We start from the raw sequence: 16,788 nt of genomic DNA, 5'->3' as shown, positions 1-16,788 counted from the left end.
GGGCATGAGCGCCGGCAGCCTCGCCGGGGGCTTCTGCGGGGGCCTGGGAGGAGGCTTCGGAGGCGGCTTTGCCGGAAGCTTCGGCGCCGGGGGGATGTGCTGCTGAGCGGCAACGAGAAGATCACCATGCAGAACCTCAACGACCGCCTGGCCTCCTACCTGGACAAGGTGCGAAGGCTGGAGGAGGACAACGCCCAGCTCGAGCTCCACATCCGCGAGTGGTACAGGAAACAAGCTCCCAGCGCCTCAAAGGACTACAGCTCCTACTACCAGACCATCGAGCAGCTCCAAAACCAGGTAGGGCAGCCCCACAGCACGGCTCCATCTCCCGCACCAGCGCTGCCCCGAAGCTCAAAGTGAAAAGTGCTGATGATCTCACAGCACAAATGTTCTTCTGTTCTTTCCCCCATCAAATATTACTAGGTCAAAATGTTTGGGGAAAACAAAACCTAGCACGCTGCAGTCCTGTTGACATGGCATGTCAATGGCCTCCCGCAGTCCCTGTGATACTGCAGCAAATGAGCCTAAGATCCTCACAAAAGGCCTCTCAGAGCTTTGGTTCCTTTCTTCTTCTCCTGCACCTTGAGCACTGACTGACTCCTCTCCAACCTCTTCTTTTGCAGATCATTTCTGCCACTGTGGACAACAACAGGATGCTTCTGGACATCGATAACAGCAAGATGACGGCTGATGACTTCCGAATGAAGTGAGTACCTCTCAGTGCATGTCTCCCTGTCGTGAATTTTATGAGATTAATTAATGTGGGAGATAATGTGCCTTCCCAAGTAGAATGACCATGCCTACAGGTTGTAGTGAAATTCATGTTTCTCTTTTCTGCGCTGAAAGGTATGAGAATGAACTGGTCATCCGTCAGACCGTGGAGTCTGATGTGAATGGTCTGAGAAATCTCCTGGACGAGCTGACCTACACACGTTCCTCACTGGAATCTGAGCTGGAGTCCCTGAAGGAGGAGCTGATTGCCCTCAAGAGAAACCATGAGGAGGTACGATCAACTTATTTATGCAATACCAAAAGGACCAAACACCATATATATGTAATGAAATTATCTTGGGCAGCATAGGTTTAGGCTGGCTGTTACACGTACAGGTGTGAACGGAACTGCAATCACAACAGCTGATAAAATACATGCCTTTGTAGCTATGATAACAAAAAAGTTAAACCACATTAGATTATGTGCTGCAGATGAAAAGGCAAAAAAAAAACCAGACTTTTTGCTGCTGATAGCCCATTAGATTGCAGTGTTTAATAATATCTCTCAGCATCAGCATTCTTAGCAGAGTAACTTCCACTTCCAGTTCCACATTCAAAAGATCACCACGGAATCTCAGTATTGCTTCACCTGCTGCCCTCAACAGCAGCACTGAGCTGTGCCTCTGCCTTCTCTCCTCACACCCTGCAGGAATTACGACAGCTGCAGTCTCAGACTGGAGGCGATGTGAGCGTGGAGGTCAATGCTGCTCCTGGAGAAGACTTGACCAAGATTCTCAATGACCTGAGAAATGAGTATGAGCAGATCATTGAGAAGAACCGCAGGGAGGTTGAGCAGTGGTATGAAGTCAAGGTACGCAGCAGCGCCCGCAGCGCGGTTCTCCTTCCCCGGCACAACGCAGCTCCCTGCCCGCCCTCGCTCTCAGGCAGCAGATCTGCTCCGCCAGGGGACGGCCCCGCTCACAAGGCTCTGCTTTGCTCCCGCAGATCGAAGAAGTCAACCGACAGGTCACCTCCAGCAGCCAGGACATCCAGACCAGCAGCCACCAGCTCACCGAGCTGAAGCGCGAGATGCAGAACCTGGAGATCGAGCTGCAGGCGCAGCTCAGCACGGTACGTGGGGCGGCACCGCTGAGGGCCCTGGGCTCCTGGGGATGGGAAACTGCCTCCTGGGGCACAGCTCTGCTCCTAACCCCCTGCCTTCCACCTACAGAAAGGCTCGCTGGAAAACTCCTTGGCCGAGACGGAATCTCGCTACGGCAGCCTGCTGCAACAAATCCAGGGCCAGATTAACGCTGTAGAGGAGGAGCTGGCCAACATCCGCTGCGAGATGGAGGGCCAGAACCAGGAGTACAAGATGCTGCTGGGCATCAAGACCCGCCTGGAGCAGGAGATCGCTCAGTACCGGGCTCTGCTCAATGAGGGACAGCAAGACCTTGTGTATGTATTCTATTTGTTAATAAGACATACATTAGAGTGCAATGTTTTCTGTGCTGACACTTGCAGAGGACAGAGCACAGTGTTTTATCAGCCTGTGATTGAACCCCAGATGTAGCATTTTTTCACAGCATCTTCATTGAAATGCAAATATCAGGTACTCAGTAAGGAAATCAATTATAGTTACAATTACTTCAGGTTCCCGGCTCCTTTCAGCCCATTTATAAAGTGAATTCTGTGAGAGAAACCACTGCAGAAGATCAAGTCGTGACTTCTGCCCACAGCTGGGCATGCTCAGCTGCTGTGAGAGAACTGCACTCCTGCAGCACTCTGTAGTTTAAGCTTCTCTGGCTTTCTCATAATTTGCAGCTGGAAGGGAATGAAATGAAAAGATAAAAAGAAACATTTCTAAGATCCAGGAAAAATCCCGCTGTGACACGGATTGCACACCACGCCACAGTGTGTCTGGCTGGGAATTCATCACCACTCCCTTCCCTTACAGGATGCCCCAAGGAGGAGGACGGACCTCCCACTCCTACTCTTCCACTTCCTACTCTCACGGACAATCTGGTGGAGACAAGTCAGGTAAGAAACAGCTTCTAAAAAGGATCCTCGTTTTTCCTGTGCCCACAGCTTTCACATTCTGTACTTCACTGCTGTTTGCTGGTTAACACTAAACATTGTGCTATGGCTTCCACATTCACAATTACAAAAGAGATTAAACCATTGACAATCAAGTCTCTTAACTTCAGACTGCCATAACTCCAGCTACAGAAATTGGCTAGCTTTTTGCCCACGCTCTTTCTCATGTGGATGGACCCTTAAATAATGGATAAACCAGTACAGTCAGCAGACTCTCGATGTCCTCATTAAACAGAGTAATCATTTCTTATTTCCTCCCACAGGGCAGACAAGAGTGTGCTGAGATACCACTGATGCTCTGCTCTGATCTGCCTACTGCCACCCGCACAGCCCCAGATGCAGGGATAACAAACAGCTCAGGCTGTGTGCCTGCGTGGTGCACAGCTCCGTCTGCACACATCGTCATGCAGTGACGATGAATCCCTGCCAGGACTCCCAAAGTTTTCTGCTTCTTCCTTTCTGTTGTTCTTCACAATCACTGCAATCCCCTTACAGTCCTGCAGTGCCATCGCTGCTCTGCTTTCTGCTGACCATAGTGCCTCTAATAAAACTTCACTTTTCTGCAGTGCAAAAAGAACCTGTGTCCAGTAGATGATTTAGTGTATTGATATTGTACAAATATTCAAAGTTATGTGAAAGAAATGAGGTATACATTCACAGTTTGGGGATGTTCTTTAGTACAGCCCCAAAGAAAACAGCATATCCTACTTCATCAGCTGATCTGGATAAGCTGTAAGAGAAGAAGGAATGCCTGATCAGTTCATATTAAACTCGAGAGTGACACCTATGGGAACAAGAAAGGATGGGTGAAAGCCTTTCGCAGAGTGTTCCATGTGAGGGCTGTACGTCCAAGTGGTTGATGTCACAGTCGAGCTTAAACAAACCTCACGTGATTAAAAGCTCAAACTGGGTTAATCTGAAGACAAGTGCCCCTGGGTTGCTGAAGAAGAAATTAATCACATTCAGGCAACCCCCAAATTTAGAGGAGGGTTCTATCTAATCTTGTTCAATAAAAGCCAAAGGGCCCATCAGGCAGTGAATGGCAATATGCAAAGAAATCGCTCTTGAAACATGAATTTCAGCTGTTAGGGCTGCTCTCCCTGACCTGCTGGAAGTCCAGGCTCACACCCTCTATCTGAAGGCTCAAATCCAAGCAGCTGAGGTACATCCTCTGACTTCCTGTGGGAACAGCCCCAGCTCTGTGGTGGGATGGGACTCAGGATGGAGGAAGGTTCCATCCTTCTTTCTGTAGCTGCCCCAGCCTCACGGAACACACTGACACCATTTGAGCTAGGCAGAGGAAGAAAAGGCGAAATAACTCATTTGAGACTTACAAACTATGTTTCAGTCTTCGGTTCTCAGCACACAGAGCAGCTGAGCAGGATCTGCCACACTGCACTGCATGGCTGACGCAGGCTGGGTGCGTCTCAGGGCTGTTCCTCTGCGGGCAGCACACAATTCTCTGCATTTTGCTTTGCAATCAGATTCAGGCCAGGCAAAATGTCACCCTGTCACACAGCAGCTCTGCACCCCGCTCCCCCAGGTGTCACTATTCTTGAGAAATCAAACAATTGAAGCAAACAGGGAAGGCCACGTAAGAATGTAGCTTAAGATGGGTTTCACGGTTGCCTTTTCCATTACTAAAATGTGCTGCCAAAAAAAAACCAACCAATGGAAGAAAATCTTTTTTACCCCAAAAATTATTAGCTAGACACATATTTTAAAGGAAAAAAAAGTAATAAAAAGATATATTTTCACAAGGCTAACATTGAGATATCAGACAGCATTTAATCACAGTAACAGCAAAGAGGTTCGAAAAGAGGAACTATCATCTGCTCCACGCAGTCCTGTCCGAAAGCTCTCAGGTAATGCCGTCGGAAATCAGCAAACTCAGAGCGCTCCTGCCGCACTGATGCAGCCCTCGGCTTCATGCCTCCGCGGCTGTGCTTCAACAGCCGGCCTGCAGGGGGCGCGCGGAGGTACGGCGTGACCCGGCAGTGCCGCTCTCAAAGCATTGTCACAGCCTGCGGGTGTGGGCAGGTTTCTCACTGCTGGAAATTAATCATCTCCGACCGCACAATAAGGAGCTTTCAGGAAGGTCGGAGGAAAGCCTCGCAGCCCCGCAGCCCCGCTCTCCCCCTGCTGCAGGAGAGCTTTCAGGGCGCAGCACTGCTGCGCTGATCCCCTCCATCCCCTCAGCACTTCCAGGGCTGTAACAAAGGAAATTTCTCCTTCGCTCTGCCCTCGGTGAAAAACAGATGGAAGGGAACGATCTGAACAAGTTAGTGCTGTACTCACATTTACCGGCCTACAATAATCATGAAAAGTAACAGCAGTCAAATGAAGCAAGCACAAAAATGCTTGTAGGAAAATGCATTTTCTGTGTTTCTAAGCAGATTTCTGGTAAGTTTCATGCAGCAGATAGATTTTGGAGAGCAAAAGCCAACGAACTTCTGCTCGAAGCAATCTCACGCTACAGCAGACCGACGGGCAAACATTCCCTCATGGCTGGCACAACACGTGCACGTTTCAGGTGTGCCGAGGCTGACTTTGACAGGGAGCTGCAGGGCGCCTGCGGAGCTCTTTGTGCACTCTGCCATTGCTGCTCGCAGTGCTGTTAGTGAGCCCACGCTCAGCGGCGCTGCCAAGGCTGGCTGCAGGGAACACCTCTGTGTAGTGCTGGCTGTGGTTCAAAGGCCCAGCCCTGCTGAGCGCCCGGCCCTCCGCCACTGCTGCTCCCAGCCCAGCTCTGCCCTGCAGCTCCACGCCGGCTCTGCTGCCAGGAACAAAAACTCCTTTCCGCCGAACCCGTTGTCATAACCTCTCACTGGGATCTGACGGGTTTTATTAGTTATTAAAGTTGAATCTGCTGGAAAGCAGTGGAAAGACATTCGGCAGGTATTTCCATTGGCTTCATTCGGCGGTGCTGGGCTGCTCAACACAAGAGATGGCTGGCACAGACCTCAGTGTTCCACTGAGAGAGGATTTAAAGCCAAGTGAATCTGTTGGAATGTTATCTTGGTTTCGGATGGGGTGAGACTGAGACAAACCTGCACTTAGAAAACTAGCAACAGAAATAATAGTATTTAAACACGAATATAAAAATATGTAAATATATGAACATATGAATACAAATACACACAGGTATGAATGTGTCCCCAAACATTTTACAGATGGGAACCAGACACAGCCGTGCACCCACTCTGCTGACACTGCTCCTCTCCATCAGGCAGGACCTCCCCCCATGGCTGTGGGCGCTCGGCAGCATGGGGTGGGCACAGCCTGTCTGCTTTGGGCAGCAGCCTCTAAGTTCCCTCGGAGAACAGTCTCCAGCCCCATCACACCATGCTGAGATCTACCAGCAGATAACAGGTTAAAGGAAATGTAAAAATACATCCAGAACTTGTCTTTCAGGTGCCAGGGCTGGGGGTCCCAGCCAAGCCTGCCTTCGTGCACGTACATTTCCCTTCACCAAACCATTCCCTCTCCTCTACAAAAGACAGAGGGTTGAGGAGGTAACAGGATCGCTCTGCTCTTATCTATCCTCTTCAAACACCAGCAGCTGTGCCTGCCTGTGCCCAGACCTGCTGCTGCAGCACACAAACATTCCTATCTCGGAATCTCTTGGCGCACTGTGCAGCAATGTGAGCTGCGAGCATATGGGAAAAAGGCCCTGGAAATGATTGATGAGGGGAGAGGGGAGCCAGGAGGGTGAGAGCTGCACCCCAAGCAGCACAGCCGCACCAGGGCTGGCTGCAGATCGGCTCTCATCGGGTTTGGCTCTTCCAACAGGGAAGTTCCAAAACAAAAATAGGAGAAAAGTGTGTGTCTGAATTAAAGAGGTTCAAATGCTTTGTGCCTGTGGTTTCTAACGGGAGAGGACATCCACGGTGGTGATCCAAGCAGATGCAGGACAGGATCAGTGGGGCAGAGCAGCACAGCTTCGATAATCAGAAAATATAAACTTTGAAACCGTGGGTACAAAAGAGTCAGGAAGGTTGAAGTGTGCAGGGGCTCCTCGGGTGGGAGCAGCACCGGCAGTGCAAGCACTGCAACACAGCGGGTAAGAATGAGGTACGTGCCTGTGTTACTCAAGGGCGATAAAACTGGTTTACATCAAAGCTCATAAAAATTCCCTGAAAAAACATTTACAATTGCACAGAGCAGCAGCAATAGGAAAGCAGAACAGAGACAGATAAAGCAAACACAGGGCTCAGCATGAGCCTCATGCAGGCTGCTCCCCACACTGTGCTTATCTGTGATAAACCGCAGATAAAGGCCATTCCTGGGCCGTCCCACCCTTCTGTGCTGCAGGAAGAGCTGACTGTACAGCCAGTTAAGATCACGGTAGTGGGAGAAACAAAGGCCTGCACTCAATGGTAACAGCACCTTCTTCCTTGAGCAAATAATTTGCCACACTGAAGGCCTTTCCAGGCACTTAAATGTGTTATCACCTGAAGGGAGCCCCAGCAAAAGCAAACACGTGCAGCTGCAGAGAGCCACAGAGCTGCAAGAGATGTGGAGCTAAAAGACAAATCCAAACCCTTCTGGAAACTCAGAATACAGTTTTCCTAGGAATGCTGCCCGAGGTGCCCTGCTGCTGTCCAGGCATTTGCCATATGCTGGGAGCTACGAAGATGATGGAATAGTTGCTCCATTGGGCAGTGCCTCCCAAGCTTTTCCCCTCCTGACAATTCCAGATGGAATTCCAAATTATCAAGAAGAACTCGTCGGGAGTTTTCCCCACCTATCTGAAGAAAACGTAGCCTGATTGCAGCTCATTAACAGTATTCTCAAAATATACAGTGATTGCTGCTTTTACTCAGGAGGTTCTGAGGGAATGCAGGGGCCTTCCAGCCCCAGCCTCTATGAAGTAAACCATAAAGACACTGTGCAAAACCATACATGTGCCTTTTATTTTGCAGAAATCCAGAACACACTGCCTTGAGGACTTCCTGGGGGAAGCTGGGGATGCCCAGAGGGAAGGCTGCTCCTTTCTGCGTGCTGCAGGACACCGATGGGAACGCTGCAGGGCTTTTTCTTCTTTCCGCTTCTCGCTTTTCTGCTCAGGGAAGGAAAGTGCACCGAGTTGTGTTCTTTATGCTCTAACTATCGACTCCAGCATTTAACAATAAAGTAACTGTTCTCTGTCGGTCCCTTCTGCCCACATGCAAACAGCTTCCCAGGCTGTCACTGCTCCTGATGGGAGCCGGAACCTGCTGGGCAGCATTCCCCCACCCAGGGCTGAATAAAACATTCAGATCTGCAGAAGGGGCTGTCCTCTGCTTCAGGGCAGGCTGCACAACACAAAAGAACCCAGCTGTCATGCCCCTGGGCTGCAGAACCACGGATAATAGGTATAGCCCCCAAACTGCACGTATCTGCTGATGTACTCTGTGCCGGAGTCGCTGCAGAACTCCGCTCTGATACGGCCTCATCATCAGGTGCAAAGCTACTTCAACAGGATAGGACTCCCTCTCATCTGAGGATACGGATCATCTACATAGGAAAGCAAGCAGGATATGAGTCAGCCTCAAGGCCACGCATTCACAATAAAGTACATTCGACAAAAATGACTGAATTCTAGTCAACTGGCAAACCCATCTCATCAATCACAGCTGAAAATGATGCATAAATGGGGAAAAAGGACAGATCAATCTATATGAAGGATGAGTTGAGAAACACTGAAAGCTGGTGGATGGTCAGAAGGCTGCAAAGAAGGCTGTAAGGCCGACTCCACGGGGCTGCTGCACAGGTTCCTTGGCCAGCTTCCAGCTCATGTGTTTATTCTTTAACACTCCCTGTATTTGCCCTGCAGTTTGACTTCTCTCTCTGGACCAAGTGGGTAAAGCACTGATGTGTGCTTAGTGCATTTTTAAAGGCAAAAAAAGAACAGACGTGCCCTCGTGCCTAGTATGCATTTCATTTGGCTTATCTCTAATTCATTGTCTTGGTACAACACGGGTTGCTCGTTCAAACACGGCCCACACCTGCACTCCCAGGGTTGTGGAAGCAGCTGAAGGAGGCAGAGCTCGGCCCTGGCCTGGCTGCTGGGGATGCTTGCAGTGATAAAAGCACCACTGCTTTTGAAAATTCACCTTGGAGAATTGGATTTAAACACTGGAGAAATAACGTTTCCATTACTCTCAGAGCCCAGAAAGCGATGCAGTTATGTTTCTTCTGTTTACTTCCCTCTTTGGTAGCAGCAAAAGGACTGAACGTATAATTGGGCCTTTGTTTCTGTTGTTGCTGACTCCCCAGGTAACACTCGGGGAAGTTTAATGCCTGTCTCTCCTACAAGCACTGCAATGGTTTCTTGAAAAGGATTCTTGTTTCTGTACAAAAATAGAGACTCCTTCACACACGACACATTCTCAGTCAGATCCTCCATTTTACTGCTGGCCCAAAAGGAAATGAGACCAAGGAAACAAACTTAAGATCTGTAACAGAATAGAACAGTTCAGTTGGTTCATCAGCTCAAGGATCCAGTCCAACTGCCTGAGCACTTCAGGGCTAAGGAAACGCCAGCCCTTATCATCGAGGGCAGTGACCGGTGCCTCTCCACCACCACCATCCACAGGGAATCCATGGATCCACCTTCCCAGGAGGGCTTCCCAGCAAAGAAACTGTTCCTTCTGAAAGAAGGATTTTTCCTGAGTGAAAGAAGGAAAAAGGCTGGTAGGACCCTGCTTTGCTAAGGCACTGTTCACCATGTGGGCTCCCTTGAGGCTCTGTTACCAGCCTGCAATACTGATCTAATCACTCCGTATTTTGACTTCCCTGAGGCTGCAGCATCAAGCTGCTGTGACTTCGCTGGGGACGCAGCACAGGCTGCAGTGGGGCTGCGTGCTGCAGCCTCCCAGCGCACAAACTGCAACCAGATCGATGGAGCAACGCCGCCCCTCAATCCCACCTTCCTCCTCAGTAGCCCTGGGGGAGGGAATCGGCTCCTCCAGTGAAGGTATTCGGGAATGAAACCCAGCTCACTTCTCAGCAGCTGACCAATGGGAGGAATTCCCGTGTTGGCAGAGGGCTTACGGCCGATAAATTCCACGGGTCTCAGATAACACATTCTGGAGACAACTCCCATTGTCACAGCATAAAAGAGCCGGGGTGGGGGAAAGGAGCCCGCATTCCTGCTTCGGGATCGCAAACCGCGGCTCGCTTCAGGTCCTTGGCATTCCAACCCATGGCGACTTACAGCTTCAGGCAAACCTCCTCCGCGGCCGGGGGGCTCGGCGGCCGCTCGCTCCGTCTGGGGGGGGGTTCCTTCAGGGCTCCGAGCATCCATGGGGGATCCGGTGGCAGGGGTGTGTCGGTCTCTTCCGCCAGATTTGTCTCCTCCGGCCTAGGGAGCGGCCCGGGCGGTGGATATGGAGGTGCCTTCAGCAGCGGGTTTGGTGCAGGCTTCGGTGGAGGCTGTGGCGGAGGCTGGGGCTCTGGGGATGGTCTCCTCTCGGGGAATGAAAAGCGACGATGCAAAACCTGAACGACCGCCTCGCGTCCTACCTGGACAAAGTGCGTGCCTTGGAAGAAGCCAACGCAGAGCTTGAAACGAAGATCCGTGAGTGGTACCTAAAACAAGGACCAGGCCCTGTCCAAGACTACAGCCCTTACTACAAGGCTATTGAAGACCTCCGAGACCAGGTAGGTGGCTGTATTTACTAAAAAGCACCTTAGAAGGAAGCATGAAAACCCGAAGAGAAAAACTCCCTAGGAAAGGAGCCAGAAGGCAGTGAGGGCTGTGAAAAGGAGGAAGATGAAAACACAGTCATTGGTTGGGGCAGGGAGAGAAACGTGCGGTACGAAATCATCCACGATTTGAAGTGTTAGCAGGGGGAATGCACAGAACAGCTCAGCAGAACTCCAGACAGCACGCACACACTGCTGCTACAGCGGAGTGCAGTTTGGTAAACGTGAAGATGGAAGCTCACGATTTCATGAACACAGCTACACGGTTTGTTGCACGTTTTACCTACTTAAGCTAGCAACTGAAATAAGAATGTTGAAACATTCTGCATATGGACAAAGGAAGTAGCAGACATGAAATAATCGATCCCATCTATAAATGCAGGCTCTGTCCCAGCAGCTGATGTTGGGTTTCTTGGAGGAGATGCACGCCCTGGAGCACATACCTGGAAGCTGACTGCACTGTGTAAATAAATGGAAGAAAACTTTAGGGTCATTTCTCACAGTTCAGCTCGGAGTTTGTGACCGCTCCCACGGGTTTATTTTCTCTTTGTCTTAAGACATTCACATTCTCCGCTGATTTCAAAAACTGAGCTCCAGAAAAGACAGAACTAGGAATCAGATTTTCACCTTTTGGCATTCTTTTTTCTTCTGTCTTTTATTCCCTTTTGTTAGAGAAGATGTTGTTCCTACTCTTTTTGTATATGACCTTTTAAGTTTTGAAAGCAGCAGGCAAAAAAGACACATTTTCTAGTTAAAAATTAAAAAGGGTTACTGCTAAGGAACATTTCCACGTTTCATGATTAATTATCAGCGTCAATAAACACTAAATTGGTTATTTTAAGGAAAATAACGTGCTCAAAGACTTTACAAATGCAGTATGAACCAAGATTGCTTACGATACACAAACACGCCATTTATTTTGCAGTCATACAGGCCTTGCAGTCACTGCCCTGTTAAGAAAACACGCAGACAGAACCAGTTCTGCCCAGAACTGCACTGTGCTTCCTTTGCTTTTCTCCAGGAAGCACTGGTTGTGCCTCGCAACCACAACAGCTCCCACTGACCGGCCTCTCCCTCAACGGCAAGGATTCCAGCTTAAAGCCCTTCATAGGACACAAGGAAGGGGACCGACCCGTGGCTGACAGCAATGGCAGAAATGCTGTGATCAATCTGTGCTGCCTATTTGCTACAGATAATCTGATATTTTCCTACTGACACCAAACAAAATGCACTCATCTTTGGTGGAGCTAGGGGGAAATACAGTCATAACTCTTCTACCTTTAGCGTAAGGAAAAGAAACAACATGCTTGTTTCACCTCAGCAATGAACTCTCACTGATTGCAGATCCTTGCTGCCACTATCGACAACTCGAAGGTTGTCCTGCAGATTGACAACGCCAGGCTGGCTGCTGACGACTTCAAGACCAAGTGAGTAATTTCTGATCTCCCCTCCTGAGGAGGCAAAAATCCCTATTGATGCATAGGGCAGTGGCTGTGAAAGAACAAAGGAACGTGTGTAAAATCTCTGTATTAGCACTGGTTTGATCCTGTCATCGCAGCTCAGCCCTTTATGCGTTGCTGAAAACATCACCTATTCCACAGAAAACATTCCATCATGTAAAATATGTGTAGAAAAGCTTAATGCTGGACAACATCTGCTATAGTATAGTTCCTGCAGTTCCAGATAGATCTCTAACAAATGACACATTTCAGTAACGCACTGCCCTCCTCATCAGCCTGAAGAGTCCTGCTTTGCTTTTTCGAGGTTTGAAACAGAGCAGGCTCTGCGCATGAGCGTGGAGGCTGACATCAGCGGGCTGCGCAGGGTGCTGGACGAGCTGACGCTGGCGAGGACCGACCTGGAGCTGCAGATTGAGAACCTGAAGGAGGAGCTGGCCTACCTGAAGAAGAACCACGAGGAGGTAAATTGAAAACCCAACAAGAAGCATTTGGGGAGTGATGTTAGGAAAGCACTGTGAGGAGTGCCTCAGGAGTGCCTTGGGCTCTCCAATGAAAAAGAAAAGACTTCTGTGCAGACTGGCAAATGAAAGATCCACCCTGCCAGTTTTCCAGTGCAGTCATTTAGAGCCTTGCAGAAAGGATGGATGGCTCATAATGTTCTCATTCACAACTGTACCCTCTTTTGTCTTCTGCTGCCATACCAACACAGGAAATGAGTGCCCTGGGAGGACAGGTGGCCGGCCAAGTCAGTGTAGAAGTGGACTCTGCTCCAGGCATTGACCTGTCCAAGATCCTGGCCGATATGAGAGACCAGTATGAACACATGGCGGAGAAGAACAGGAAGGATGCTGAGGCCTGGTTCCACAGTAAGGTATCAAACGCTTCATACTAAATAAACGCTAATTTTTAAATCCACAGAGGAGACAATTGACTCTGTAACTTACAGAAAACCAATCTGAAAGCCCTACGACCTCTGCTGAGAGGCCCCATGTCTCATGTGGCATTTTCCCATTTTCAGACTGAAGAGCTGAACCGTGAGGTAGCCATCAATACTGAACAGCTGCAGAGCAGCAAGTCCGAAGTCACCGACCTGAGACGCACCCTGCAAGGGCTGGAGATAGAGCTGCAGTCCCAGCTCAGCATGGTACGTGGAAATTTGCACTGCAGACCCCCTAAAATACACCCGCATTCCCCCTCCCGCAAGCAGCCCAGCAACCCTTCCCTCCAACTGTGCTGGCAGAAAGGCGCCCTGGAGAGCAGCCTGGCAGACACCGAAGGGCGTTACGGCGCACAGCTGGCGCAGATCCAGGAGATGATTGGCAGCATTGAGGCGCAGCTGGCTGAGCTCCGAGCTGATCTGGAGCGCCAGAACAACGAATACAAGATGCTCATGGATGTCAAGACCCGGCTGGAGCAGGAGATCGCTACTTACCGGCAGCTCCTGGAGGGTCAGGAGTCCCAGTAAGTAACGGCTCGTGGCACAGAGCCCCTGTGCTTCGCCTCGTGGTGCGGTGCTCGTGTGCTGCAGCATGGCTGCACGCACAGCTTCAGGTACTGTTGGGATTCTGCATTTTTTAACAAGTTTTTTTTTTTCAGGAGAGAAGTTACCTTCTCCCACTGTTTCTTTCACTGTTGTAGTTTACAAAAACATTTCTTATAACGATTCCTTTTCCTGGGAGACCAAGGAAATGAACATCTTGTTTTCTGACCATATACAAAATGAGAGAATCTGCTGTCGTACATCGTTGTCTCACACAGCATGCAATGTGTTACCTCTCCTTTCAGCTCTCCTCTCTTTGCTTGCAGGTTGTTTGGCTCCCTTTCTGGATCTCCCGGTAAGGACTTTTTCTCCTCTAGGAAACCTTTAGTAACCAAAGAAGCTTGATTTTCTAAAAAGATAAATACACACATTAAGGAAATTCTGTCCATTTCAGACTGGGCTGCTGCACTGATCTGTGCCACAGAAAAAGTCAAAGTGAGGCTCTGGCCAGAATTCAACATGTTTTAGACATCAAAAGCTATTAGACATCAGGAAAAAATGTCAGACTTTGCCACTGTAAAACACACAAATCATTCCCCCAGGTGGAAGGATACGAGCAATTTCAGCCTGCCAGCTCAGGGGCATTGTACCAACATGCAAGTGTGACTGGCTTTTAAAGGTCAGCTGTATTGTAAAAGTGATGCATGATTCAAATCAATGCTATGAAGAACAAAACTTCTGAGAGAAGGGAATGACAGATGAGACACAAACTAAGCTCAGTAACTTGCAGAATGGTCTTATGTGTTCTGGTTAAGTAACTTGTTCTTTTTCTCCATATTATTGCAGACAAAGGAGACAAGCTGGCAGATGGAAAATAGTACTGAAAGTCCCATAAACGTCATCTTCAAGATGAAGAGAAAAAAGGGAATTAAAATGCAGAGAAATCACACTAAACTGCTGGAAATTAACTACACAGAAAATCCTTGTCTACACAAAGCTTAGGTAGATTGGTTCATTTAGCAGAGATTAATTTGCAGACTAGGTTAGGTTTTTAATTACCTCTTTCTTGTACTGAAATGCTGTATCTGCTCCAATAAAGATGATCTTGCAATCTCAGCTCCTGTTCTCTCCTGTGCAGTCACTGCTGAAGCTGGGCTGCAGCCACAGGACGATGCAGCTGCTGCCCCAGCGCAGCCCTGCTGGGAGATGCACTGCAATGCTGTGCACCCACAGGCACTAACAGTGAGATGTTGGGAGATTCCAGCAAGAAGCAAGAGCTGGAGAGTGTTTTGTTAGGGCAAAGTGCAAAGCTGTTAGAATGGCTGCAGATACATGGGAGTGAGGAACAGGGCTGAGATTTCTTCACTCACTTTCTATTCCAATGCACTTATCTTCAAACAGAAAGATCACATCCTCAGCCCATACACAGTTACGGGCTCTAAGGACTCTTCCAACCACCTTCTTTCTCCTATCACTGGAAGGGTGATCTGGCTGAAATCCTAAATGCAATCGCTCTTACTTCACGCCATCAGAAATCAGCTATTTCACTCCCAACCGTCACTCCAGAAGCTTACAGCCAAGGCAACTTCTCTGTGCTTGTGCTAAAAGAAAACTGGGGCTACAGCCCAGGCCTCCAGCCCCGCTCCTCAGCCCCAGCAGGGACACACGGCTCCCCAGGGTGGATCACTGCTCTCAAACAGTGACAAACCCTTCATCACTTCTCTCCTCGGACTTGGGAGGGAATACATTCTTCCATTCATTTTTATAAGTCCTCCCAGATTAATGGATTGTTTGCACAGCAAGGAGCAGCGCAGAGCTGCAGACCTGCTCTGTCAGGGCTGGGTAATCCTTCCCAGGTGAAGGGGCCAGAGCTGGGCTCGGCTCTGCGCTGACTCAGCTGACCCATCAGCAGCATCTGTCATGTCCTGATGCACAAGTCCCAGCTCAGCCCCTGGAAATCCAGCTCTGTAGCATTTGACAGCAGCCTGACAATGACATGAAGAACTGACAGCAAAAAAATGACAGACCTGAGAAGCACAAATCAGCAAAGATGTGGAGGGGAGGGCAGGACGGGGCTGCGGCAGGCTGCTCTGCTGCGGCTGAACGAAAAATCCCCAAAGTTTCCTGACAGAGCTGACAGTGGTTTTGCTGTTTGTGTCTGCGTTTCTTACTTTTTCACTGGAATTTGATCTTTCCTACCGTGGGATCGCTCCGTCCCACAGAGCCCAGCAGCCCCCACACCCCTGCACACTGCCAGGTCAGGGGGCTTAGAGAAACTCCTTTGTCTTTGGGAGACTTTGCCTCAACTTGTCCCTGAGATGCTGCCTCTCACAGATACGCACATTTGGCAGCTGCACAAAACTATTAATCTGCCCCAAAGCAAAACTGAAGTGCTATGGCAGAGGTCCAAGCTCCGTTTGAAACATGTTTCCACAGCTATGAAATATCCTGCCGTTGCTAATGAGCTGAAGAACGAGTGGACAGGCTCACGATCGGGCTGCCAGGCTGCGTATTACTGCTAGAGTTTTGGGGCTCATTGCCTCCAAGTTCTTCCTCCCAGCTTCCCCCCGCACAAAGGCTGCTCACCGCCATGAGGGCACAACCACACCTCAGAAAAACCCCTTTGGCCATCCCAGCAACTGCGAGCCCAGCATCCGAACACATGCACCCTGCATGATATGAAGTCTGAAAAACTGCTAAGAAAAGCACAGCTGTTACTGCGTTGTTCAGCAAATACAGATTTTTCCTTCTTTAAAAGGAAAAAGGACAACTTTTTTGAAAAATTTTAGAATGCGTTTGTTGCAGAGCAGAGATCAGAGGAATTCCTCCCACCCCACACTGCCAGCCCCCAGCCCTGTGCCTTTACTCCATGTCACAGCAGTAAGCTCACCCCTCCTTCACCTGCACTGTCACCTTATGGGCAGAGAACAGCATTCTGCCTGCAAAATCCACACTACTGGCACACACCTCACACAGCCATTGTCCCCACTGACCCAGCTGAGCTCAGCAAGAAGTTCACACTGCTGAACGCCCCCCAGACGAGGTTTCTCACGAGCACACAGCGCTGCTCGCAGTTGTGTTGCTGATGTACTGCCTGCCAACGCCACTCACAAACGGGTAGAACTGAAATGCACTGTATTTGAGATTCACTTTAAATGAAATGAAACTTTTTAACGCCGCTTTGTAAGTGATTCTCAAACCTTACTTTCAATAATCACTCATGTCAGAGCGCAGATCAGTGCTGCGCAGTTAATTCCACACTGAACATTTCATCTGAAGCTCGGCTCGTTTAGGTTTGCCAAAAGGAACAGGAACTTCGTCCTCCCACATTCTTCTTTTAATCAAACC

At 49.4% G+C, this 16,788-nt stretch overlaps 2 protein-coding genes across 2 annotated transcripts; both read left to right on the top strand.

Annotated features, from left to right (window-relative positions):
• Window positions 1-79: 79 nt before the first annotated feature.
• On the top strand, window positions 80-3,441 carry LOC100542562 (keratin, type I cytoskeletal 16-like). Its single transcript, XM_010724700.2, is given in 9 exon segments — window positions 80-95; window positions 98-297; window positions 624-706; window positions 847-1,003; window positions 1,421-1,582; window positions 1,717-1,842; window positions 1,943-2,169; window positions 2,669-2,751; window positions 3,072-3,441. Coding segments are annotated over 9 exon segments (1,059 nt in total). The 5' UTR covers window positions 80-94; the 3' UTR covers window positions 3,092-3,441.
• A 6,456-nt stretch (window positions 3,442-9,897) lies between these two features.
• Window positions 9,898-14,556, top strand: LOC100541022 (keratin, type I cytoskeletal 19-like). Its single transcript, XM_003213101.4, is given in 9 exon segments — window positions 9,898-10,277; window positions 10,280-10,455; window positions 11,845-11,927; window positions 12,265-12,421; window positions 12,670-12,831; window positions 12,979-13,104; window positions 13,201-13,421; window positions 13,767-13,795; window positions 14,287-14,556. Coding segments are annotated over 9 exon segments (1,266 nt in total). The 5' UTR covers window positions 9,898-9,997; the 3' UTR covers window positions 14,319-14,556.
• Window positions 14,557-16,788: the final 2,232 nt, after the last annotated feature.

The sequence above is a fragment of the Meleagris gallopavo genome, chromosome 29 (genome assembly GCF_000146605.3).
Source record: "Meleagris gallopavo isolate NT-WF06-2002-E0010 breed Aviagen turkey brand Nicholas breeding stock chromosome 29, Turkey_5.1, whole genome shotgun sequence".
Classification (NCBI taxonomy): domain Eukaryota; kingdom Metazoa; phylum Chordata; class Aves; order Galliformes; family Phasianidae; genus Meleagris; species Meleagris gallopavo.
This window is presented reverse-complemented; position numbering and strand designations above follow the sequence as displayed.